At 37.0% G+C, this 25,543-nt stretch overlaps 2 protein-coding genes across 3 annotated transcripts; both read right to left on the reverse strand.

Annotated features, from left to right (window-relative positions):
- Positions 1-7,563: 7,563 nt before the first annotated feature.
- LOC139124114 (protein NLRC5-like) lies at positions 7,564-9,765 on the reverse strand. Its single transcript, XM_070690258.1, has one exon. The coding sequence runs from the start codon at positions 9,763-9,765 to the stop codon at positions 7,564-7,566; it is 2,202 nt and encodes a 733-aa protein (XP_070546359.1).
- Positions 9,766-9,848: 83 nt separating this feature from the next.
- LOC139124113 (uncharacterized) lies at positions 9,849-23,518 on the reverse strand. 2 transcript variants are annotated; one of them, XM_070690257.1, is made up of 5 exons: positions 23,074-23,518; positions 22,014-22,103; positions 21,209-21,301; positions 12,193-12,710; positions 10,597-11,608 (listed from the first exon to the last, which is right to left on the reverse strand). In XM_070690257.1, the coding sequence occupies exons 1-4, from the start codon at positions 23,366-23,368 to the stop codon at positions 12,463-12,465; spliced, it is 726 nt and encodes a 241-aa protein (XP_070546358.1). In that variant the 5' UTR covers positions 23,369-23,518; the 3' UTR covers positions 10,597-11,608; positions 12,193-12,462. The 2 variants fall into 2 exon arrangements, with proteins under 2 accessions (XP_070546357.1, XP_070546358.1); XM_070690256.1 differs by lacking the exons at positions 21,209-21,301; positions 22,014-22,103; positions 23,074-23,518 and having other exon boundaries at positions 9,849-11,608.
- Positions 23,519-25,543: the final 2,025 nt, after the last annotated feature.

The following is a 25,543-nucleotide window of genomic DNA, read 5'->3' on the forward strand; positions in this document are numbered from 1 at the left end:
TTTTTTGTATTCAAAAAAACTATTCATAGTTTCGTCATAGACACCATGGATAGTGAACCAACCTTTTAGATGAAATTCAGAAATCAATTTCTTGTACACAAATGCACATTTTACTTCCCTATTCAAGCAAAGTACATTTAAATACATTATCAAACATATATAATATACAGATATAGCATGTTTTGTGGGGGTAAATTGTCAATAATTTGCCTGATAGACTTCATGTATTATGATTTGATATTTTTGGATGAAGCACTAAATCAGCCACATCTTGCCTTCTTATAGTTGCACAAAATATGGTGACCCTCCCTCAAATGTATGAAATACCATATCTTCAAAAATTCTTGCATGATAAATTGTGACTGTCCCTCCAAAAACACCAGCCCTCCCCTCTGTAATTTGTCCCTAACATAACAATTGAACAAATTGTTATGTAAATTAGCTGATACTGTTTTAGTTATTCCTGGGGAGAATACCGCAGTGGTTGGGGGGAGGGTCAAGTTTTAGAATGTCGGACAAGGGGAGGGTCACATTTTAAACAGGAGGATAGGGGGGAGGGTCACATTTTACGGTACAGGTGTGCGCGAAATTCCCCCGGCCCACCCCCTGTAATTACTGAAGGCTCCCTTAGTCAAAATGCAAATTAATTCAACCAACGTCACCCTGTCAGATCGTTTCTGCAACCGCACAAAAACGGACAGAAAAGTGTCTAACGTCTGACGAAAACGTACCATGATGAAAATATTGCCTTCTCTATGTTTGCTGTGTACTGGCCACACTGTGCTATTGCAGCTCAGATATTTAGAGCCATTCATCATTTGTACAATGCCGAACGGAAGGAAATGAGTCTTTACTAAGTTCGTGCATATCACAAAACGAAGACGCTTGTTAGCTTCAAACCTAACTTTTAAAAAATACGTATGCGAGGAAGACATTTAAAAAAAATACACCTTGCTGCGAATACGTAACAATGTCCAATACCTAATCATATGGCTACTACAAAATGACATCAGCATGATCTCTACACATAAAGTGAGAGTAATATAGCTGAAATACTGATATGACCTTCCTCGACCTTAGATGAAGTAAACAATGCACTTTGGAGTAATTGTTTTCAATAATTTATATTATTTACTCTGCTAGTATACTATAGAAAAACATTTCAAACACCCAAAAATATTGAATTCATAAAAAGAGCCTGCGTAAAGACTTACAACACTGACTGCTCCAGCTAGATCAGTAGACACGGAATACAAATGGTCTCTCCTTTTGCGGCATAAATGTACGCATGTGCAACATAAATGATCATCATCAATGGCGCCCCTGCATTCAGTGGTCACTAACGTCGATGCCAGATCACAACTTCTCTCACACGTTGGCCTCATTTAAGGTTTGATAAAGACCTAATAGTAATAATTTATATCAGTGGCGTTAAGTGTAAAATATTACAGAAAGTTTTAAACCAAAAAGGAAGGAAAAGTAACCAGTTTCAAATAGTTTTCTCTCCACAAGTCGGAATAGCGCTGTTCGCAAACGACGTCATTTGTCTTTTATCAATATGCAAAAATAAATATTTGTCCGCATTTTCCGCAAGAGAGACGAAAATAAAACCCACTAGTGTTTCATATTGATACTAATAGTCACACTAATTTATGGCTCAGATTACAAGGTACAACAACAGCCATGCAAGCATCAATTTTTGTCTGAATTTTAAGCATTATTGTCCGATGGCGTGCAAGTGCGGCTATATTTAGTAAGGCGCCTTAAAATAAATTCTTTGTTCGCCGTCCGAGTCCGCATGCGGGTAGATTTTTGGGCGAAATCAAAGGAAACTTACAGAACTTCTGCTCGAAACACGGCGCGTTGTGCCCTTCCTATGTGCGCAATGACACATTCAGAGTGCCATCGCGCAGCAGATGACTGAAATGTCGCAAAAACTCAAACTTTCCTACGATTATTTCAACACAAAGAAGACTATCTATCGTATAAGGGTACATCAGCCGCTGTACGTGAAATCTACATGTGCACCTCCTATTGTTGCGGACTTGTTTATAATACGATCGATCGACCTTTTCATGACAAGTTGATTTCTCCTTTAATGTTTTTATGTCGGCTGAAGGGTGCTACTCTTGCAGCAGCGTATAGATGACATGAACACACCTTTACGGGAACGTGAACTATGAAAGATGTCAGTTGCTATATTGTTGAACGATAACGAATTGAACTTACAACAGGATTTAGAGAAAGAAAGGATTTGATATGTTTCTTTCGCTGTGATTCCATAAAAGAATTACAAGAAAGATCTGTACAAAGAAATTGACAACTATTCCAGACGTTTCTAAACTTGAGATATCGGATAGTAGGGAGAAATTTTTAATTTAACCAACATTTCCTTTTCAACTTTAGTCACTAACAATATAGTTTGGTTATCAATAATGGCTTGTTTTCTTTGTTAGACATTTTTTTCAGCTTGCTCTTCTGTAATTTTTTTTTGCATTTCCGGTGCCCAGTGTGATTTGCTGCTTCTATTGTTTTTTATTGAGCCCCTGCTTTAAAATGTTGCAACAAATAAATATATAAATAAATATGTACACATTATCAATGCGTTCGTTTGTTTGATTTTGATAAACCTGTGCTTGCACGCAAGAGCAATGCCCCAAATTAAAACTAACAACAATTAAAATTCTGACCATATAATGATAAATAACGCTATATAACAACTGCAACATGGAACCTAGCACGGGATTTTTGAAAACTGTCTCTGAGTGTCTCTGAGTGTCCTTGTAATAGAGATATGCGGAACGTCATAAATTAAGAAAAGTGAATTATAATCAGTTGTTGATGATAACCAAATTTTATGGCATTTCCCATCACTTAAATTAAGAGTTTTGGCCAAACTTCCTGTGACTAGGCTTCTATGGAAAATCTTCCAATTTAAATCATTTATTGAATTGCAAACAATTCCTGTTGAATGAAGACGACTGAATAAAGTAGCTTTGTAACTGTCAGTAAGACTTAAATTCTCAGCCGATTTTTGACCAGTCTGTCCTCTGACTGCAGGCCATTTCTTATCAACTCATTTCCAATAAAGTGACTTGGTTTTGACATCGCTTTTTGTCAGACCATAATTCTCCAAGTTTATAGTTTTCTTCATTTTGGATGTTTGAAGTGATGATTTATTTCCAGGAATCTGGAATAGAATTGAGGAGAGTTTCATACTTTGCTGAAGTTAATTTCCTCTTGCACATATTTATTTGTACCTCCATTAATGTTTGCAATTATTTCCCAATGTTCCAGCCAGTCATTCATGTTATCATTCAAATGTCTATAAGCCTTAAAATTCTACTTTTGGACCATTTTCCACAAAAGAGGACACTTCCTTCATTTTTAATATTGTCATCATACCACAAAACTTTACTAAGAAGATTCTGTTTTGATGTTGGTAAGTGACTTCCAGGCATTTAACATATTCCCATATACCATCGGAATTCGGTTATTGTTGACTTTGAAATTGAGATGAAGACAGTGAAAATCACTATTCAGTGTCTTGTCAAAATTTGCGATGAAATAATTTGATAAGCTGGCCCATTTAGGGGTCAAATTTAGCAGCTCTTTACTCAACCATGTGGTGATGCGCCCTCAACGGTCATTCTAGCCAGCGAGGCTCAACTAGCCATTCTGTTTAGCTGGTAGCACCATCGCCGGCTTCGCAGGTGAATTGTAGAGTTATTGTTGTTACCATGAATGCACAATATACCCACAATATGCCCTAAGTGACCCTCTCACTCACAACATACTCTTGTTTTTGCATAAATTAACAAATCTAGTTATCAAAACAGTATATTTGCTCTCCTAGAATTATCCCTAACAGCATTTAACCGGATCAGTGAGAGAGACACTATTTTTCACATGGTGGAGTCGCTTGAGTGGACACGATTTCTGTATACCCGTCGAGCAACATAGCATTTATCAAGTCAAACACTTCACAAGAGTCCATATTCTCAGGGTAGTGTCTAAATCTACCCATATACTATTTACCTACCTTACCCTTCGAATTAATGATATGTGTGACATTTTGGAGTAAAGATTAGTATATCAAGCAATGATTCACCATAACTGGGATAAACGAAGGAGGGAAGGGTGCTTTTGCGTGGCAACGTTGAGGGTCGTTGTTACATTCCTTGGGCAAGTAAATCAAAACAATGTGCAATAAAATTTGACATTGGTTCTCATACACAACTCTATACATTCTGACAAAACTTGCAATTGAGACATCTTAGAAAACATCCTAGTTTGATGAATTGCAAGAACAGGGTTTGCTGTTAAATAAAAATACCCCATCTAGAAATCTTGAATTGCTAAAATATGAAATAACCTTTCAGGCCATCAAAAATACCCCATCTAGAAATCTTGGTGGTCACATCTCCGTACAGATAACGATGGTTTATAATATCACCAACACCATCGAGAACTAAATTTATTCAGAGAGCTGATGATGAGAATTGTGAGATTTTGACCAACAAAATGGAAGGAAGATCTTTCCTGCAATGTTCATTTTTCGAATGTTTAGACTATATATTATAGAAAACTTTCACATGATATGACTGAGATTCTGTGTAACAAAATTGAATGTTTCTGACAAAATTGAAAGAAATTGTAAATGAATGATGGCAATTGAGCATATCTCCTTTCAATGTCTTTAAGGCACTAAACGTGTTGTCATTTGCCAGATGGAAACTGGAATATCTTACATTTCACTCTCACTTCACGTTGTTTGATGCCATGATCTCACCTATTCTCTGTTACGGTTCTGAAGAGGTTGCCGATTTATTATCACACACTTAAGCATTATATTTACTTCTGGGTAAAGGTTACTGGAATGCCCCCGAAGACTTCCAAGCCAAATTTATTTAATGCTAAATAATATTGACGCAAACCACACAACATTGATGACAAATTTGGTTTGGAGTGATGCAAACCAAGAGTAACCTCAAGATCTGTCAGAGAACATACTGATTCATTCTTTATGAAGTTCAAAGAAAATGGTATGAAGGCGATCACAAGAAGCTGAGAAAAATTGATAGAGATTATTACATTAGGTAATTAGATCTCAATTTTCTCAATCTAGATAAAACTGAAAATGTACATGTTCTCCAGAGCATACAGTGTGATTTAGCCATTGAGTGTCACAGATCAAGACAATTTTCTTTTGTTTTGGCACTATATAAACTTTGCTGACTCACTGATTGTTTGACTGATTGGTTGGAGTATGCTTGAAATGAATATGCAAAGTACACAAAAATCAGCAAATCTACACTGCTTTAATTTAAAATTGACACAGAGAACCTTCATTTAGGTAAATTAAATGTAAAGTACGAAAACCCATTTGTATGCAACTTCATTTAATACAGATTTTGGGTGCTACAATCATATAAAAATACCACAATTATATCGGTAAAACATATATTATTTATTATCATTTAAATTTACAATATCAAATGACAGAGCATTATACCACGATGCAAGTATATCAAATATACATCTTGCCAAATTATAATAAGTCATGTTGCCTTTTATATATTGCTTTTAAGTTACCTCTTTTAAACTATCAACATTACTTCATAAAAGCTACAGCTTTATGTTTAATCTCTGAAATGTTTTGGTCCTATTGCAATATTACGCTTAAATGGGAATATCTCACCTGTGACACAAATAGTGACATTGTTTAGAAATGAATGCGAACCTAAATTGCAAAGAGCTCTTGATATTAAAAGCTGGCGTACAACCAGGGTAATTCCTACTTTGCGTGAAGGGAAGGGGGATAATCACATCAGGGTTTTGCACTAAGTTTCTATACTCAGACTGAGTGGCAATACCAGCAAAAATGCAGAACTGGAGGACTTAGTTTTAGAGTGAATTGCAAATAAATATATAACAAATGAAACACTTTTGCGACTTGTTCATTTGATCTTGGCATTCATCGAGACAAGACAGACCACAAAATGCACAAGGAAGACAGAAATTACCGAAAAACACAAATGTGAAGATATAACTAACAGTATTTTTCGCCACTAAAAGTGTGCATGCATGTCAGCTTTTATTGTCCGATTGCGACAGTCGATGGCCCCCTGAAATCAATTTGCCTGCTTAAACTTTTTGTAATAAATACACCTGCATTCTGGATAGTTACGTGATCCATAAAAGGTAAAGTGACAACGAAGAGACATATTGGGAACGATTGCACCTACTATGTAGATGCAGCAGACCTAACTGATAAGAAACTAAGGATGAATATGGCAACTTAAAGTTTATATCTGTCAAAAATATTATATGCTCAACTACAGCTTCATATGGTAAACCTTATTTAGATCACATACTACTAACATTTTTTCTTCAAAGAAGACTAAATACATAAAGTTGCCTTCTATGAAAAGATACCAAATAAGTGGACATGGTTCGTTGTGAATAAAATTCCTATACAATTTCATTAGTTGAATAAGTCTTTCATTTTTACACTAAAACTCTTCCACATTGTTTCAGAAAGACAGATGTCTGTGTCTCACATATAGTTATTTACAAAACAATAATTATTTGCTCCAAGATAAAAAATAAACTTTAAGACGTACTTAAATGAAAGGAGAATTTATCAAGTTCGTATTTGTTACATAGAACATAATCTAGCACAGCAAGAATTGAAGCTTATAGATTTACAAATTACAAATGTTGTGCATTGTTGTGAAATGAAGGGAAAAATAGCATTGGTGAAACATTGCTCCCATTTGAAGAAGATTTATATATTACACTCATATAAGATTTAAACAAATAAATTTACAGTGAGTATAAATGTAAAACCCAATTTCGTACTAATTCAGTAAACAGGTATCAAAGAAAGAAATATTGGAATTTCATTCTCATGTGGAAAAATTTTAATGCCATCCCCTGGTTCTAAATTGAAATGAATGTATTGGATTAAGGCGAGAAAAAGGCCCAAAACAACCTATGCAGATTTCACAGTCATTTGAAAAATAATGTAGTCCAGCTTATTGCCATGAAAATTCGCTTATAATAATTACCTTTGAATAGCATTAAAGCAGTAGTTCCTTGATTTGACAGTTTTTAGCTTTTTCCACAAATTTCATCTCTTTCCCCAAAGAGTACCAGTATATTCAAAGGAACAAATTCTATCAATAGAACAGAATTCCTTTTTAGATCAGAGGGCATACATGCCAGTAAACATTTATATACACAGATACATAAATATAATACATAGTGCCACCAGAACTGAGTAAGAAATGGTAATATCTTGTAGCAATTTAAAGATTACAATAAATATTACAAATGTACAAAATGGTCATGATTGTCCCTGCTACAAAGAGTTGAGTCAACACTAAACTATCAACTCCTTGAATGTGTGAAATGCACTCAAATGCACTCAAAACGTTGCAAAACTCTTGCAAATAAACCATATGTTTGGTACAGCAATTTTACTACATTATTGTTGACAAGGGGTAGCATTTGTAACTAATTCAACTGATGTACATAAAGTGCATGGTACTTCAGATATTACCATTCTGCTGAACATACGGAACTACCGGAACTATCATACCCACTACTTTCACCAGACCTCTGATCACTATCAATTGCATCTGATGACTCAGACCCAGCTGAGAAATCAGATTCGTATGATGGCACAGAAGACTGATCAGATTTCACTTCACCAATATGTTTAGACATTGAGCGTTGCCAGTATTCAACATATGTAGGATGAGCAGCAGCTCCAGCCATGTCCCTTTCTTGTCTTGCACCAATATAATCTGGCATATTATGAACATTGTTGTGATTCAAGTCAACGAAAAGTGACAGTTTCAAAGTTCCAACTATCCTACTCAGAGATACAACACCATGATCTGTGATGCAATTGTAACTCAAGTCAAGATATTCCAATTGCATGACTTTGGCTTTTACAACTGGAGAAATGTCAAAAGTATCTTCCCTTGACCTTAATTCCCTGACTCTAATCTGGTGAGCGTTCTCAATTAGTTTACTTAAAGTCTCTGCACCATTATCTCCTATTCTATTATAACTCAAATCAACATATTTCAGCTGACTCAACAGTTCCATACCTTTACTGATGCTGTCTACTCCAACATCACTGATATTGTTATAACTAAGATCAAGATGTCGAAGTCGAGTAAGGTTTTGTATCACTCCACCAACAATCTTGGAACCAAAGTCTCCAATCTTGTTATGACCAATATTAATGTATCTGAGATGAACCAGTTTCTCTATCCATGCACTTAGAGTTTCTACACCAGAATCACTTATTTCATTATAACTTAGGTCAAGGTGCCTAAGCTTTCTCAAACTTACTACTCCTTTAGTCTCACTCTTTAATCCAATATTACATATCACATTATGACTAAGATCAAGGTGCCTCAATTTAGATAAATTTTCCATCTTTTTACTTAGACTCTCTGCACCAACATCACCAATCTTATTGTTACTAAGGTCAAAATGTCTAAGCAGCGTCAATTTTTGTATACCATGACATAGAAAACAAATGCCTTCATCTCCGATTTTGTTGTGACTAAGATTCAGGTATTGAAGCCAGGTCAATTCTTCCACACCTTGGAGTAAACTTTCTGCTTTCATATCACCGATGTTATTATGACTAAGATCCATATGTCTGAGCCAATTCATCTTCTTTAGTGCTTTAATCAACCTTTCAGCACCAACATGGCCAATTCTATTAAAGCTAAGATTCAGATTACCTAACAAAGCCAGAGTCTCAACTCCTTCACTAATGCTCTCTCCACCAATATCCCCAATGATGTTATGACCCAGATTAAGATCAGAGAGTTGTCCCATAAACTGAAACCCGGAACTTAGACATTCTGCATATAGATCTCCGATTTCATTGTGACTAAGATCAAGAACTCTCAATGTTGTCATTTTTTCCATTACAGTCTGTAGGTTGTGACTGTCTACATCTTTTATATTGTAATGACAGAGATCAAGATGAGAAAGCCATTTCATATTCTCTGCTCCTTCCATTATACATTCTACACCGATATTTCCTATGCTATTATGACTAATATCAATGTGTTCTACCCTAGTCGCTGTCTTTAACCCATGCCCCAAACACTCTGCACCAAAGTCTCCAATGTTATTATGACTGAGGGAGAGACTCCACAACTGCTTCATTTTTGCTATCCCTGTACTTAACATGTGTGCGCCTGCATTGCCAATGTTGTTATGATCAAGCTTCAGATATTCTAGCATGGTCATATTCTCAAAGCCTTTCCCCAAAATCTGAGCACCAGGCTCCCCAATGTCATTATGACTCAGATCAATACCCCTAAGTTGAGTCATTTTCACCATTGCCTCACTTAAATGTTTAACACCTATATGTCCAATGTTACTGTGACTTAGATCAAGGTAATTCAGAACAGTGAGGATGCTGAGGCCTTTACAAAAGTTTCCAAATTCTCTTTCATCCCACTTCTTGTTGTTGACACTCATTTTAATGCACAGGGTCTCAATTTCATAAAGAAACACCAATCTATCAAGGGTGACTGTATCTTCATCAAGATTAATGTCATGAGGGTAATCCAACAGCTGATATTTAATGTATGGAATTATGTAAACAAGTGGTGTTAAATTTGTTGAAACGTTGATGTTTTTTTGTTGACCGACTTCAACGGTCTTTAACAATTCAATCATCCCACTACAAGTAATATCAGTTGCACTGAAATCTGCATACATTAAAAATTCCAGAGAGTACAGTTCACTCCCTATGTACTTGATACCATCATCTCCTATATTATTCAAACTGAGATCTAAATGTTTCAAGGCCTCAAACACTTGAAACTGTCAGCAAGCATTTTGGCTGATGACTTCGTAATCCCACACTGACTCAAACTTAAATTTTCTAAATTACTAAAAAGTGATACATTGGAGCACATGTGAGTGACATCCGATGGCAGTTTTGAAACTTTAATTTCCGTCACATCCCTCACTTTAACTTGTAATTTTCTTATATCATCAATTGTCTGCAACTTTGACAAACTTGGAACAATATCTCTTGTCTGATCACTTACTGGTATGCATTCCAGCAGCTTTTCAAAATTTTCTTGAACACCATTTCCCTCGACCAGGACATCAATTTCATCTGCCAATGGCAGTAATGCAACACAACCATTGCCACTCAACTTGTTATCTCTAATATCAATTTGTTTGAGAAATGGAAGCCATTTGATACTTGTCATCGCTGCACTAACAATGTCATCACCCAACCCATTGTGTGGCAATTCCATGCACTTCACTGTTAATCTAGCGTTTAATTCTGTCAAACATTGCAAGAAATTGATGATAAATTTTTCATTAAATCCAGTGAAACGGAGACTGTGTAACAAAGGCAATGATGCAAATCCCTTGACAAGTGCCAATGCTGTTTTGTAATCAACATCATAAAATGTATTGACTGCAGTGATTTTGATTGACTCTAGAGAAATGTGACCATGTTGCTTGACTAAAGAATGTTTCTGTGCAATGAAAAGCTTATGAAAGACTACAAATCTACTGAACACTGTCAACTCATGAACATTTTCAACTTTAATGTCGACACTACATGGTGGCTGAATGATATAATGTTTCAGACATTCTTGAAATGTCTTGGAGAGCCCTGACACTTCTTCTTTGTTCGTTATAGTAATCTCCGGAATAATTGATGTCTTAGTTAAAATAAATGTTAAGGCTTCTTTGCAATAGTCAGAGACACTAGCAAATGTAACACTGGACAAATCTAAAACTAAACTTTCAAAGGAATGTTGCAAAATTTCACCAAACTTTTCTGGACACTTTGATTCAAGAAGGCAACTACCCAGTAGACTAAGTGACTCAAATGTTATCGGAGTTACCGTCTGTGCATAGTTTGCTACTGGTTCAATAAAGGACTCTAATTTATCATTGAGTATACCAGCTACAAAATACAGAGCAATAGGTTTGGAAGAAACAAGAGCTTCAAGAACACCTTCTTCTGAAATCTCGTGAAGATTTGTACTCAGATATACAGCTACAGCATAAAAGTACAAACGGTCATTCAGAAAGACGAAGGAATTGCTATGCTTCTTCCTAAGTAAGCACAGTAAATATCTTTTGTTACAAGAAACAGATGGCTTACGACAGAATATTTGTTTTTTACCTGTTTTTGAGTAAAAAGATGCATTATTCTTAAATTCACTTATAAAGTTATGAAATGCTTGTTTCCCAACTTCCTGAAGCCCTTCCTGCACAACATCATACATATTCCCTATCTTAATGCCATGTTCCTCACAATACCTAACTACATCCTTATTAATCGCATATTCAGTTGCCTCTGTCAAAGTACGTGGCAATGTATAAAAGTTATCATGCCAGTAGGATACCAATGATGGAAAGAAAAAATCATCCTCTCTCAATTCATTTACAATTGGATGAACTCTTGACTGTTCTATCAAATACTTAGCTTGGTTCTCATGTACATGGTCTACGACATATCTCTCCCACTTATCCCATGCAACACTTCTAACCCACGTCTTCTCTGGGACTGTGTATTCTGTAGACATATCTGTTGAGGAAATTAATGTGTAAAAAACAGTAAATGTCAAAGCTTAATAGAATTCTTCTTATCTTGATCTCAACTTGTTTGTGAAAGAGAACTTCACAATGTTTTGGTCACAGCTGCATAATTACCTCAGTTTCGGGTAAGGTAATCACACTTACTACAAACTGAGATAAATGCAGCAATTGTGAAGCTTTCCATCCATCCATACATACACCTACCTACCTACCTACATTTTGGAAGAGATGTAAAAATATACTGGCATAAAATTTATGTTCAAGCTAACAAAAAACAGTGTTTGGATGCAATTGGCAAACATAAAGTTTGTGTGCAATGTGTGATAGTGACTGTGTGAGCGTGAGCACTTCTGAACTCTACAAGGTGTAGAGAGATCGCAGTCAGAAAAATTGTAACAACTTAGTTTGGTAATTGAACCACATTTCTTTTGAGAGTGGGGATTTGGCCCAGCAGTTCTGTCTGTAGCTTCTCTGCTTGGTGACTGGGTACTGTAGGTTGTGAGTTCTAACCTGATTGAAAACAGTACCTTCAGCAAATAAAGTTAAATAATCTAAAATGCTTGTGATAGTTACCGTGCAGTACTTCTTTGACTGTCTCATATTCTCTCTTGTCAATCTTCAATCTGATTCTGGCAGTACACCCAGCTTCCTCTGCCAGTAATCTCATCTTTGGTGTTATTAGAATACCATTCATGACTTCCTCGACATCTACAGCTGTGTATTTCAGCCAGAAATGGTCTATATCTTCTTCTGAAAGAAAACTTAGCATGAACTGTAAGGATCCATCTGTTATTTCATCTAACCTTGCCTTAAAATTATAAAAGGCTTCATATAACTCTTTCACTAAATCTGGGCTATTTCTAGCCATGATTTTCTGTTTCTCAAGCTCATAAAGTTCCTTAATTTCAGCCAATAACACTTCTCTTTTTGAATATTGAACTGTTGCTTGTCTTTTTCCTTTTGATGGTCAAGGTGTTGCTTGTTCTTCTCCTTTTGAAGTTCAAGTTGTTGTCTTTCTCTCTCCATCAGTTGAGCAGTCTCCATCTTCAACCTTTTTTCTACGATGTCAAGATCTGCTTCACACAGGACAGCTGTGGACAAATACAAAAGGAAGGGATTGACCATTAAAACTCCTTAAAGAAGCATAAATACAAATACTCTGAAATACCATCATGACAAATTACTCTTTACCTCGATTTTTGTTATTACTTTGTATAATCATGCTCTGATTTCAATTGAATGTTGAAATATCTAGAAGCTTGCTAGTTCAAGAAGCCTGACTCAATCCCTGGTTTTCACATTAGTGAGTTCACCTCCCATTTAAACATTAGCTCAATTACAATTTTCATTTTGCCAAAACAATAGCAAGACACATTGATCACCTCCATTTGGCACCTGAGCTATTGAATCCCATAAACAAATACTAGAGCTCTGCTGTGATCACAGTTGCTATAAGTGACCGGCAGCGCAGTAGGAACTGTGTCAGCATTCATGATTCGTGAGCTCCTCGGTTGAGTTAAAATACGTACAGCATGATAGTATGTGAGATATAGAAAACTCTTTCTTTAGTGGAACTAAAATATGGAAGACCCTGCAAGATTTCGTTGCTCAAACTACAGTCCATCCAACAGTGTTATGTATCATGGAAATGTCAATGTATTACACTGGCAGTGTCATGATAGCACATCAACAATTGCCTGACTTTTTGTTTGTCACCTGTACTACACTTAGCTAGTAAATGAAGAGGTTCCCTAATCCAAGCCAGCAATGGAATAACAGGATGGCTAAAGATATACTTAAAACACATTGGCTCTTCAAACATAGTCTTTGAAACATGGATGGAAGTAGAGATGGGCTAGAAAGCTGGACATGGTGGTGGTTTGCCTGCTTGGACCTATTGTGATGCTCGGCACAAAAGCTGTTGGAAATTCATGGCCCTATAATAAAACTCTAAAACATATTTTGGATTGGGAGAACGCAGTTATGGTTCGCATCTGGTGCAGCAGTAGTGCCTCATAATTATAGGTTTATGTGTTTCCTGCATTAACTTTTGTCATCTCTTTCATATAATGCATTTGATAAGGTTTTCTAGTTTCGACAATTGCTAATTTGATTGATCACATTAGCATTGCCATAATTTGCATGGCCCAACATGGACGTTATCAAGATGAAGGCATGCAGGAAATTCCCCATAATTCAAGTTGGTCTTATGGGGACCAGTCGACCAGTGACACTAATGTCAATCGCAAGAAGCATAACCAAAAACAGGTGTCAGTGTTCACGCTCATCGATCTCAGCTGTACAGTATAATATCTTTAAAGTGTCTGTTTTAGAACTATGCGTTAAGTTGTAGCATGAAGTAAAATTGGAAATCAAAATATGCTAGACTTCTTAATATACCGGTAGATGAACATTGTACATTGAAAAAAATATTGTAAACGGTAAACTGAGAACCAAGGATGACCCAAGATAAGCCGGGGACACCGAGACCCTTTATTTTGATGATAGGACAATGGCTTTTAGTCCTCACAGTCCAACATTCATATGTGTAAAAGGACTGGCCTTTAACCCTCTAGACTGTTATTGTATCAATATGAAATGACACTATCTTGTATTGATTTTGTTAATGAGAAATTTACTCTAGGTATTAATAAGATAAAATCATGATTTAATTTGGCTGAAGTAGTGTAAGTTTTCGTTCCTTACGTTTCAGTCAATCCTTCCAATGTTGGGGTTTATATTAATGCGCAAGTGCATTACAAAGACATCTCTCAATCATTTCATCTGTCATGTGTACCGGTATATGAACTGCATAAACTTTGCGCATGAGCATCTACAAAAGCTGAAAATGATGAGTGTATGCTATAGTTTTAGTTATAGGAGTTTTGAATTAAAATAAAATAAAATTGTTCTACTTTACAGAAAGTGCACACTCTGGGAGCGTGTACTTTAACTATTGTCTTGGGACTGCAACATTGACAGAATTCACAGGAGGTGAATTGCTATTGGCTGTAATTTAATTCAGGTTAACACAGATATAAAGCTATTGACAATTTATTATACCAGTGTCTTGATGACAGTGAATGGTGAACTGAAAGTAAGCTCGTTTTAGCATGGGACATGCAAAATCTCTTATTTATGAAAAAATCATGTTTTGACAGTTCACACCAGAAATTCAAAATACTGTTATGATATGTAGCAATAAACCACCTTAGCAACAGACATAACACTTGTTTTTGTTAGTTGCTCCAGATATGCATTTCCTATTGCTCATGCATATATGTTGTGACCTGTTCAAAATTTTTTGGTACACCATTGCTGAATGTGTTTTACTGCTTCAATAGAAATGGCCATATTGAATGCTGCACATGTCCAAAGTAGACAATTAATCATCACTGAAGAGGGATTGAAAGCAACAAGGAATTGAAGGACGTAAAATAAGTATGCAGAAAGGTTGCAAACATATTATCTCAAGTATATGACATGTAATGTTCAATGCAATTTGAAAATCATAATTTGATGAGCTACAACTTCTGATCATTTTCTACAAGTGGGCTTGCATGTCCTCCTTGAAAAGGACTGTCTCAGAGTCATGACAGTTATTGAATGGTTTGTTGATTATGATGAATTTTGACGTGGTGGCTATCCAGTTCAGGCCCCGAGAACTGGATAACCACCACATCTATGAATACTCAGCGTGAACGAGGTCGAGGGCAATAAAACTTCAAAGAATGCGTCAGATCAGGCTAGCAAGAAGAAACAAATTATCTCAATCCCAAATTCTACACTGAGCTCTTCTAAGTATTTCTCTACACTCCCGCCTGGTCACAATGACTGGATTTTCTGTAGTGTGAGAACGGCGACACCTAACGATGAGTCCATTGTCCATTATTGAGTTGAAATGGATACTAGCAAACTATTAAAAGTGCATGTTATGTTGTAAAATACCAAAGTCACCATTGTGGTCGAAATGAAAAGATATGCGTGGCAACAAATGAAGATTTTGAGTATTTAAGTCCCACAGTCCCTCAAACCACAGCCATACATAAACACGCCCGCGTATGCCCATACTGATGTTTTCTCTGTTGTTATGGACAAGCATCCGGCATTCACAGGCGCAGAACATTCCAGCCAATGGGACATAACACTAAAACAAAAACTTATCGACTTAACCTGTCTGTAAGCGCTAGCATTCCCTGTTTTGATCTTTTGTTTTTATTTTTTATCTAATGCAGGCCTAGTATATCCATGAAAGTTCGCGAATTGCAGCAAGTAATGAACGTGACGTCTGACTTCAAATGTAGCGACAAGTGGATCTTCAACTTTATACAGCGTCATGGCCTCAGCGTCCGCAAGATCACGCACACCGGTCAACAGGACTGTCGCCCGCCTTCAGAAACTGCGCGTATCGTGAAAGAACACTTAGACGTTCTTGGTGTTATGACGAAAGACGTCGATGCATCGCACATCTTCAACATGGACGAAACGCCCGTCTACATCGACATGATGTCCGATACAACAATCGATTTCGCGGGTAAGAAGAACGTTGAAGCCGACCACTGTGGCGCTACAAAGGCTCGTTTCACAGCAGTTCTGTGTATCTCGATGACAGGAGAGATTCTGAAGACGGCAGTGATTTTGAAGGGGCTGAAGAAAATACCGAAGTGTCACATTCCAAGAGATGTCGTGGTGCTCCTCGCGAACAAAGGGTCAATGACGTCCGTGGTTATGCGGGAGTGGATCGAGAAAGTCTACCGCGTGCGACAGGGATTGTTTTTCCAGCAGCGCCCCTCACTACTCCTCCTCGACGAAGCAACTTCTTACAAAGACCAAGGGAATCTGAAGCTACTGGACGAAAGGTACAAGACGGCGGTCAAGTTTATTCCCGCAAGGACGACAAGCTACTTGCAACCAGTCGATGTCAGCGTGAACGCCCCCTTCAAAGCTGCTCTACGACAGGAATGGAGTGCATGGTTTACCACGGGCCCGAAAGAGTACACTGTCAAGGGCTATCGACGCCGGCCTTCTTGGGAGACGCTGTTTGGTTTTGTCCACCGTGCCACAGAAAAGGTGAAGACCTGTGTGGATTTTCAGCGAGCCTTCGAATGTTGTGGTGTCGGCAGCATGGGACGCAACATCGAAGTCGATCTGTTGAACACTTAACTCCAGAGTGTGCTGAGTGGGGGGCCAAGATGACCTTGACAGCAGCGTATGCAGTACAGTCAGCGCAGAGGAGTTCGAATCGGCGATGAGGGTTTTTTTGTCGGACTCTGACAAGAGCGATTTCGAAGGATTTTAGTGGCGATATGCTAGTCATTGTGAGGAACACTTGTAGATTTTAGTCCTAGCTGTCATATTGTCTTCCGAAAACTTAGCACAATGGGACCTTGTGTTGTCACGGTTGTGCGTTGATTATCCATGCGTTATTTTTACCCGACTCGTAATTTATTTTTCCATGTGTGATTTTATTTTCCAAAGAGATGTGTATAATTATTATTGCAATTTGTGTTGATATACAAATAAAAGAAATCTTGATCGTATCTTGGGTTCAGTTTAGTTTTATGCGTGCGTGAATGAGTGCATGAGTGTCAGTTTGTTATTGTATGATGCATCAGAAAATTGCAACATTGTGTCCTTTTTGTTGAAGATGGATCTGTTAGAATTTGTAGCGCACAATGACGAAAAAGAAAAAACTCTCGAGAAAAAAAATGAGTGGATGTTTTGCAGCGTTTATTTTTGGTTTTGTGATCAACAGTGATAAAATAACTCCTTATTTTTTAGTTAATTGGCGGTAAATTTTTACCGAATTACGACCCTGGGCCGTTATTTAGCAACAGGTGTGAAGCAGACAATGTTGCCATTTTCTGTTTAACGGCCCTGGGTGTACTCTCAGAAAAATCCGGTATATGTGATCCAATTTTGATATATTGTAGTCTAATTGTAGCCTAATTATGATATACCGATTTATTCACTTTATTAAATTGCAGACAAACAGAAAAAATGCTTGCATGCTGGCTAGCCCGTGTAACGCTAGGAACACTCGGAGGCTATATGCAACTCATGGCTAACATTACCAGATAACTTCAAGTATGCCACAATTGACAGTGGGTTAGGCCTTTGCAATACTAAAAGCATTTTCTCTTACTTTGTGTGTCTAATTTCTGGCTTATTTTGATGTTAAGGTTTTTTGCTACTTGCACAGACAATTCCAATTGATAAAAACACCTAAAATGACAAAGAACTGTAAAAAATGCAAGTTGATGAGCTGAGTACTCATAGCTAAGGGGAACCATTTCTTAATTTTCTCGATTCTCCTCCAATAAAGCCGAGACAATTCTACTGACACTAGTACACTATTATAAACCAGTTATGAGGGACTGTGTATTTTTGCACTAGAGTTTTGATTTCATAAACCAGAATTCAGATATCTCCTTTCAAGTGATGGCGTTCTCTCAAAACTCAACGAACGAGACTCAAATTCTATGATGATCATTCTTTCTCATATGTCACTGTTGCACAACTCAGAGATTTTCCATTGCAACTCATATTTCTCCAGGAAAAAACAACAAGAGCTAAGACTGCACAGATGAATGCTGCTGCTTCCTTGAGGAATTAGACTTTCTAGTCATATTCGTTCAGCATCAAGTACTAAGCCAGTGAAAATTTTCCAATGGATACCACGCTATATATTGTTTAACATACTGGTATATCATGTCATTCAGCCTGATCATTAACCATTGGTTTTCTTTTTTTGTTCTCTCAGTATTTGGCACAGAAAAAAACACTGATTGGGCCACAGTACCCTCACTCTTGTACCTGTGGAGGCACTGTGGCTACGTGCAGTTATGTCAAATACCACGTACATGTTTTCGCGACCTCTCTGCAACCTCTCCGGTTGTTATTCAAATTTACCGAAAATAGATTCAAGTTTACTTTATTCCAAATTGTCATAACTTTAATTTAATGTTTGATTGATATGCTACATCATTTATCACCACTTGTGATTAACCATGGACTGCCAAGTACTATCGGCTGGCTAGTTCATGGACAGAATTCAAGCATGAAGGCACCTTGAGCTGTCTAGTTCGATGTATTGCCTGCTATGTGGTGTTTTTGGAGAGTTTGATGCCGGTGGTGACACTTTCAGAGAGCATGGGCATCCACTCTTGTTCCACAAAATTTCAAGATACCCCTAATCTGGGATTTTTCAACAAAAAAGACCCCTTATTTTGAAAAATATGGGAAAAAATACAACCCAAAAATACCCCGTAACATGTAATTACAAAATCCAGGGAGGGAGACGTGATATTATAGAATCAGATCAATGCTGAATTATGATATTGTTTTCACATATATTAACACGTATTAGAATCTACAAGAAACTTAACTTTGGAAAAGGAGTGTCAAACTCATAAAATTCATTAGATTTCGAATCACAGTTTTAAAACCAGATCAAAGCATAGTAAATGCACAATGAAACTTTTGGTGAAGTTTTAGTGAGTGTCTGATAGGTATTTCCCGGGATATTTCAAACCTTTCTCAGACCAGGCTTTTGGAAAAGTACCCCTTTTTCTCGATTTCACTGACCGATAAATGTTGTTTCTATCTGTTCAGTAAAGGAAAATTCTACGTTGATGTTATGACAATGATTTCTGCACAGTACTGTACAACCAGAAAAACAACAAGAAATATTTGAACCGGAAAAAAAAAGAATGACAAAAGTAAATAAGGTCTGAAACTTTAGGTACTAGAGGCCAACTTTAGCAATATACATAGCAAACACAGCTAGCCCCTCTTAGTTTGAGTATAGAGAGTCTTCCCCCCTCTACTGTCTATGGTTTGAGCTGGTCTGTTAATATGTAACAGTTCATAAACAATGACAGGAAATGACTCAAGCCTGGCCTGTTCAGGCACTGGCATGCACTACTCCTGCACATTTACAGGATTTCCCTTTTTCTTACCTCATTTGCACATTTTTGACTCTGACATGTTCATTTGAACACATTCACATCTCAACCCCTGCATCTACCTGTACACCAAATACTGAGATGGTAGCTTTGGCGGTATGGGAGCCTTTGTGTGTGACAGACATACATCCGCACATACATACCCACATACAGACGCCACCGACTCATCATATAAGCTCTTTTTGGTATTTATATACAAAACCAAATATGAGCTAAAAAACTCCCTGTGATTTTAGGAACCTGCATGGATACCCATTCCCCCAACAGTGACACCACCAGGGTTAGATGACAAAACCAGCACCAGGCAAAACCTCTAGTTTACTGCAGCCATGGTAGTAGTATGGCTAGTGTCTGGCTGTGGCTGTGACGCCTCCCAACAGCTGGGAGGCGGCACAGCCAGTCATAGCTGCTAGTCTATACTACTACCTAGTGTATGCTGTTCGTCACAGTGTACACAGAGAGAGACAGGATTCCTTGGTGTCGTATCACAACTATTATATCAACATGACTTTGTGTACTGCAGAGTGAATGCCCGATCGTGATCAGAGGACCTTAACCTTAGCATGGCATGCATAAATGACAAAGCATCCACCAATATCCACATTTGCTTCTTTGTATTCACTGCTAACCTTTGACATTTAGACTCATCCAACTACACATTATCATGAGACAGGACCCTGGGCAGGAGAGGAAAAATATCGTTTATAGGCTATGTAAACAAATTGTTATATTTTCAGTCAGGGTGTTCGTGATAAATGGAACAGCGTTTCTGACCAATCGTTGGCCATGCTTGGTTTGGGTATCCAATTTAAAATCCATTGTTATCATTGCGTACATATTGATACACACACCTACTAACTCATTTAGCTGGCATAAACTCTCACAGATATTTGTATGGAAAAAAGCTGTCATGATACTGCTGTGACAACGGGCTTTGCAGCCATTCTTGTAAATTGTCCTCAAATACACCAAATCAGCTATGCCACAATAAAAATAAGAATGAAAAGGTTGCCTTAAGGTGTCGAAATTGCCCGATTGTCACCTCTTAATCTTTATAACTGGAAAAGACTTCTGCCTGAAATATAAAATCCTAATAAGCTCAAATATCATACATCTACCATCGAGAGCAATAGAATTTAGCGTGCACTAAAAAAGCTGTACGTTCCGTAACACGTACGGTTTCAAGGCGCCCCATCCCCTGCAGCTGTATCTGCGCGTTCACTATTGAACGGTTTCAAGGGACTCATTGGCCGAGTGCCAGAACATGTCTCGCCCGCGCTCTGTACGTACGTGTGTAGTGCACACACACACACTATCCAGATCTTGCAGAAGCACATCCGAGATATAGCGCACACTTGAACTATAAATAGGAAGAAAAATTGTTGACATTGCACGAAAACGGTCATTACTCTGACAATTTGATGCCCCAGTCAAGAATATAAGATGTATAATAATAAGGTTATTACGAAAATACCGCAAAGGATGCACTTGGACATTGGCGCCGCGCACCCCCCTCCGCTTCGCGTCGGGCGATACACTGCGCCAATGTCCTTGTGCATCCTTTGCGGTATTTTCCTAATAAGCTCAAATATATAAAGCAGTTACATTGCTGAACAGCTTACTTGGCATGAGTGGTCGTTTCCTTGCAATTACCGGTGCTGTCTGTACTTGACTTGTTGATGCCACATTTGGAAAAATTGGCGACTCTGGACTCACTGTATGAAGATAGGTCAAATAGTTGATTTTAATATTAAATTTTACATCATACCACAGTTGACGGTCAAAAATATTACAGATTACTATGCGAAAAAACACAACTCCTAATCCTATTCATAAGTGATTTTTTTCATGGCCTTGGAATGTTGGCTCCTGCTACTTGGAAACATTATGTGACTTAGTCCAGGCTCTTGAAATTCAATAGAATTTTGCTTTTAAAAAGCAATGTAAGTTTGTCTGAGGTAAATTTCTAGGCTTGTGCAATCGCTGAAATCAAGCATAGCTTTACTAGAGGTATGTGTTGAACATAAGTAATTGCTAGGCATTTGCCCTGTGAGCAGGTGTCTCAAACATCAATATCTTGAAATGATTTACAACTTGTTCTTGACATAAAGATCAACAAAAGTAGTTCAGAGCTTGAACTGCAAAGCATGTCAGTAAATTCCAAATATTTCAATAAAAAATATTTACGAATATTATGCATGTGATAAGTGTATGATTCCCTCATGTCTCGCTGGATTCATTTTTGGAAGATAATTGTGGCTTTATGCCGTTATATCATCTCTTGCCTTCAATCATCTGACACTGTCATTACATCAATTCACTGAACACAGAAAAATATGAGGGATTAATATTTAATTAAATCAAAACCATTCTTCTTAAGAAATTAAAGCTGGAATGTCCACTGTGTCCATTAATAGCTATGCTTACCTGGCTGAGGTGAGAGTGATTGTTGAGAAGATGTGTCTTCCAGAGAACCTATGCCGTCATCAGTTGACTGTCTGTGGGGAGGTGAGACGGCTACTACAACAGAAACAAAATGGCATCAATGATATTGCCATCTCAGGCTTAATCAAATTGTAATTTATGTGACATATGGCTCTCTACTAATGATACTTTCATGGTAGTTTCAACACTTTGTAGTTTGTAACTCTCTGTATGTTTAAACAACATGAACATATCCAGAAAATGTTTGAAAAGTATGGCCTGTTTAGCATATCTACATCCAGTCTCCCTGTATTTACCATACGTCATGAATTGGTAGCAATTAAAACACTGAAAGTAGTTCAGCACAGTTGAGTTTAAACTCTGATAAAATTTACTACTTTGTTCAACAGTTGAAGAAAATAATAAATGCATATATATATATATATATATATATATATATATATATATATATATATATATCAACTTGAGTCACAAGACTCACTCATCAGGAGACTATAGAAAGGAAACTCTGATACAATTTTCTACTTTGTTCAACAGTTCAAGAAAATAATATATATATATATATATATATATATATATATATATATATATATTATATATATATATATATATATATATATATATATATATATATATCAGGGGTATATATATATTTCAATGTGAGTCGCAAGACTCACTCATCATGAGACTATAGACTGGAGTCTAGTCTAGTCTAGACTCCAGTCTAGTCTCCTGATGAGCAAGTCTTGCGACTCACAAAATATTGTAGACATGAAATTGTAAAATCAATTCTCCAGCAACTCTTATATATCTCACTCTTCTTTTGTATTGAGCACTTTGTATCGGAGAAGTCAAACCGCATACTGCGTGTATATATATATATATATATATATATATATATATATATATATATATATATATATATATATATATATATATATAAATATGATTACAATATACAGGCACACATATACATGAAAGAGTGGCTAATATGATTACTAATTTATAATTATGAAATTTGCACAAGCACATAGATTTATACCTGTACCTGGCAGAGTATTAGGTTGTGGAATTTCAGATAAACACGAGTTGAAGTTCTCCTGACTTTGATTGATGTCAGTGTGACTTTGGAATTTATCCTTCAACTGTCTGGTTACACCAATTGCCTCAGTTCTGTTCAGCATCTTACAAATCTGATCTGACAAATCATCAATGTTAGGTTCATACAAAAAGTATTCCGCATGGTTTCCAAAGCAGTACTTCAGAAACTCTGCCATGGCAGTTCTCCTTGGAACCAACACAGGAAGTCCAGCAGCAATGGCCCACAATGCCTCCATTCTAAACGGCTCATCAGGTGGTATTACAAGGACATTACTTTGCTTTAAGTCCTTGTAGATATCATCTTGAGAGCCATAAGGAGGGTTAGTGTTCGCATCTATATATGAGCATTTCAAGTTGTTGCTCAGAACGTTTCTAGTGGGAATACAGGAGGCATCATGGGCCAGTGGCTAGAGCAGTGGACTCACGATCACAGGATGGTGAGTTCGAGCCCCGGCATGGCCATGGTGTTGTGTCCTTGAGCAAGGCACTTTATTCCTCATTGCTCCTCCCCACCCAGGAGTGATGGGTACCTGGTAGGACAGTGGTTGTAATGTGTGTGTTTAGCTCTGCTGCGCTTATTGGCTGCACATGTGAGCTGTAGTTTGCTCCCCAGGGAGTTGAGTGGTATCATATTAGGTCCAGTGACCAGGGGTAATAATAATTGTAAAGCGCCTTGAGCACATGTACTTGTGGATATGTGCGCTATAGAAGAACCCAATATTATATTATATTATTTCTAGTGTCATAAAGACTAATGCCTGATGTAATACGAGCAAACCATGTTGGAATCGTTTGATGCATGGAATGATAAAGTCCAGCAGTCCTTCCAATAGCAGCAGACAAAACTTCAAATCTTGATGATTCAATCTTTCTGTCAGTTACCAATGTAAGTATTTGTTTGAGGTCACTTGTTTTGGATATTTTGTCAACATTTAGATCGAAGAAGCTGTTTTCTGGCCTTGGAAGATAGAGTTTGTGTTTAATGTGAATGTTGGTTAGTTGGTAAAGTTTTTTGTACTCTTCAAATACAGTTGGTCCAACAGAGAATATTCCGGCAGCTGCTTCAGCAAATTTCAAGTGTCTGTTTCTAAAATCAGCTGGTGGAGAGGCATGGTTTATCAACACAATATCTGCAGCTTTGAAACAGCGTTTCCTCAATGCAGATGAGAAGAGGAATGATGTTGACGACTTTATGTGTTCAACGATATATTCAACGTTTTGTAGCGTTGAAAGAGTTAAGAAGTAGTTTTCCGGTGACAAAAGCCATTTGAAAGAAGGCTCATCATTGCCAAATGCGTCTTTGATGTCCTCATTCAGACATGGTGGTATGAGTTCAACTCCACAGTCAGCGGCATCTTTCTTTTCTTCTTCAGTTGCCTTCAAAACAACACAGCAGATCTTCTTTTGTCTGTTTTGTGCTGCAAGGCTTGCAAGTTGACAGTTGATAGCTGATACTGCGTCTCCAATACGGGACCACCTTTCAGCCAGGAATATGGAAGTCATTTTTGTTGTGTTTACCTGCATAAAATGAATTGTGTGAAAAATAAGTCAGTCATTACATCTCTCACTGTAAGTGAATATACAATAACAAATCTGTTTTCTCCATGGCAGGCAGATGTATTTTTCTTACATTTATCAGTCAGTATGATCTTTGCCCCAAAGACATGAATAAACTTCCATATTTAGACTATGCCATACAACAAATATTGTCGGATGTAAATAATATCATGCCCATTTAGAGCCAAGAGTTTTCTCTTGAAAGGCAATGGATATATATATATATATATATATATATATATATATATATATATATATATATATATATATATATATATATATATATATATATATATATATATATATATATATATATATATATATATATATATATATACAGAATAGATAGATATTGATATATAGATATATAGATATGTGTGTGTGAATAAATAACATTATATATCTGCATATATATGTGTGTGTTGTATCTGTGCCTGTGAAAATTGTAAGCCATTCTTACCCTTTTCACCTTTCTTTCATTTACAAAGGCAACTGCATTTAGTTTGTGCAAACAGCAGGGATGCACAGCACTGAGCTATGCTCACAATGGCTCTTAGTTTTGTGGAACTTTGGATTTTATTTTCCCCGCAGAAATAACGCAGGGATGGTGGCCACTTTGAATTTCAAATATCTGTATTTTACAGCATGGCGTTCTCATACCCGCTATTTTCACTGATAATCTATTCAATTTTCTGTAGAGGTCTGTTCTCTAAATCTGTAAATTCACTGGAACTGCCAAAACTATAACATAACAGGAATAACGTACCCCTTCCCAGCAGATAATAGACTCAAGCAAAGTTTGCACTCCACAATGTACTCAGCTTACCCTTGTACATTATATAATGCACAGTTTG

The sequence above is a fragment of the Ptychodera flava genome, assembly GCF_041260155.1.
Source record: "Ptychodera flava strain L36383 chromosome 23 unlocalized genomic scaffold, AS_Pfla_20210202 Scaffold_23__1_contigs__length_28996876_pilon, whole genome shotgun sequence".
Lineage (NCBI taxonomy): Eukaryota > Metazoa > Hemichordata > Enteropneusta > Ptychoderidae > Ptychodera > Ptychodera flava.

Coding starts and splice junctions, on each gene's coding strand:
- LOC139124113 (XM_070690256.1), bottom strand. CDS start 12,487: ATGGCTAGAAATAGCCCAGATTTAGTGAAAGAGTTATATGAAGCCTTT. Junction 11,609..12,192: donor AGTCAAAGAAGTACTGCACG/GTAACTATCACA, acceptor TTTCCTCAACAG/ATATGTCTACAGAATACACA.
- LOC139124114 (XM_070690258.1), bottom strand. CDS start 9,765: ATGTATGCAGATTTCAGTGCAACTGATATTACTTGTAGTGGGATGATT.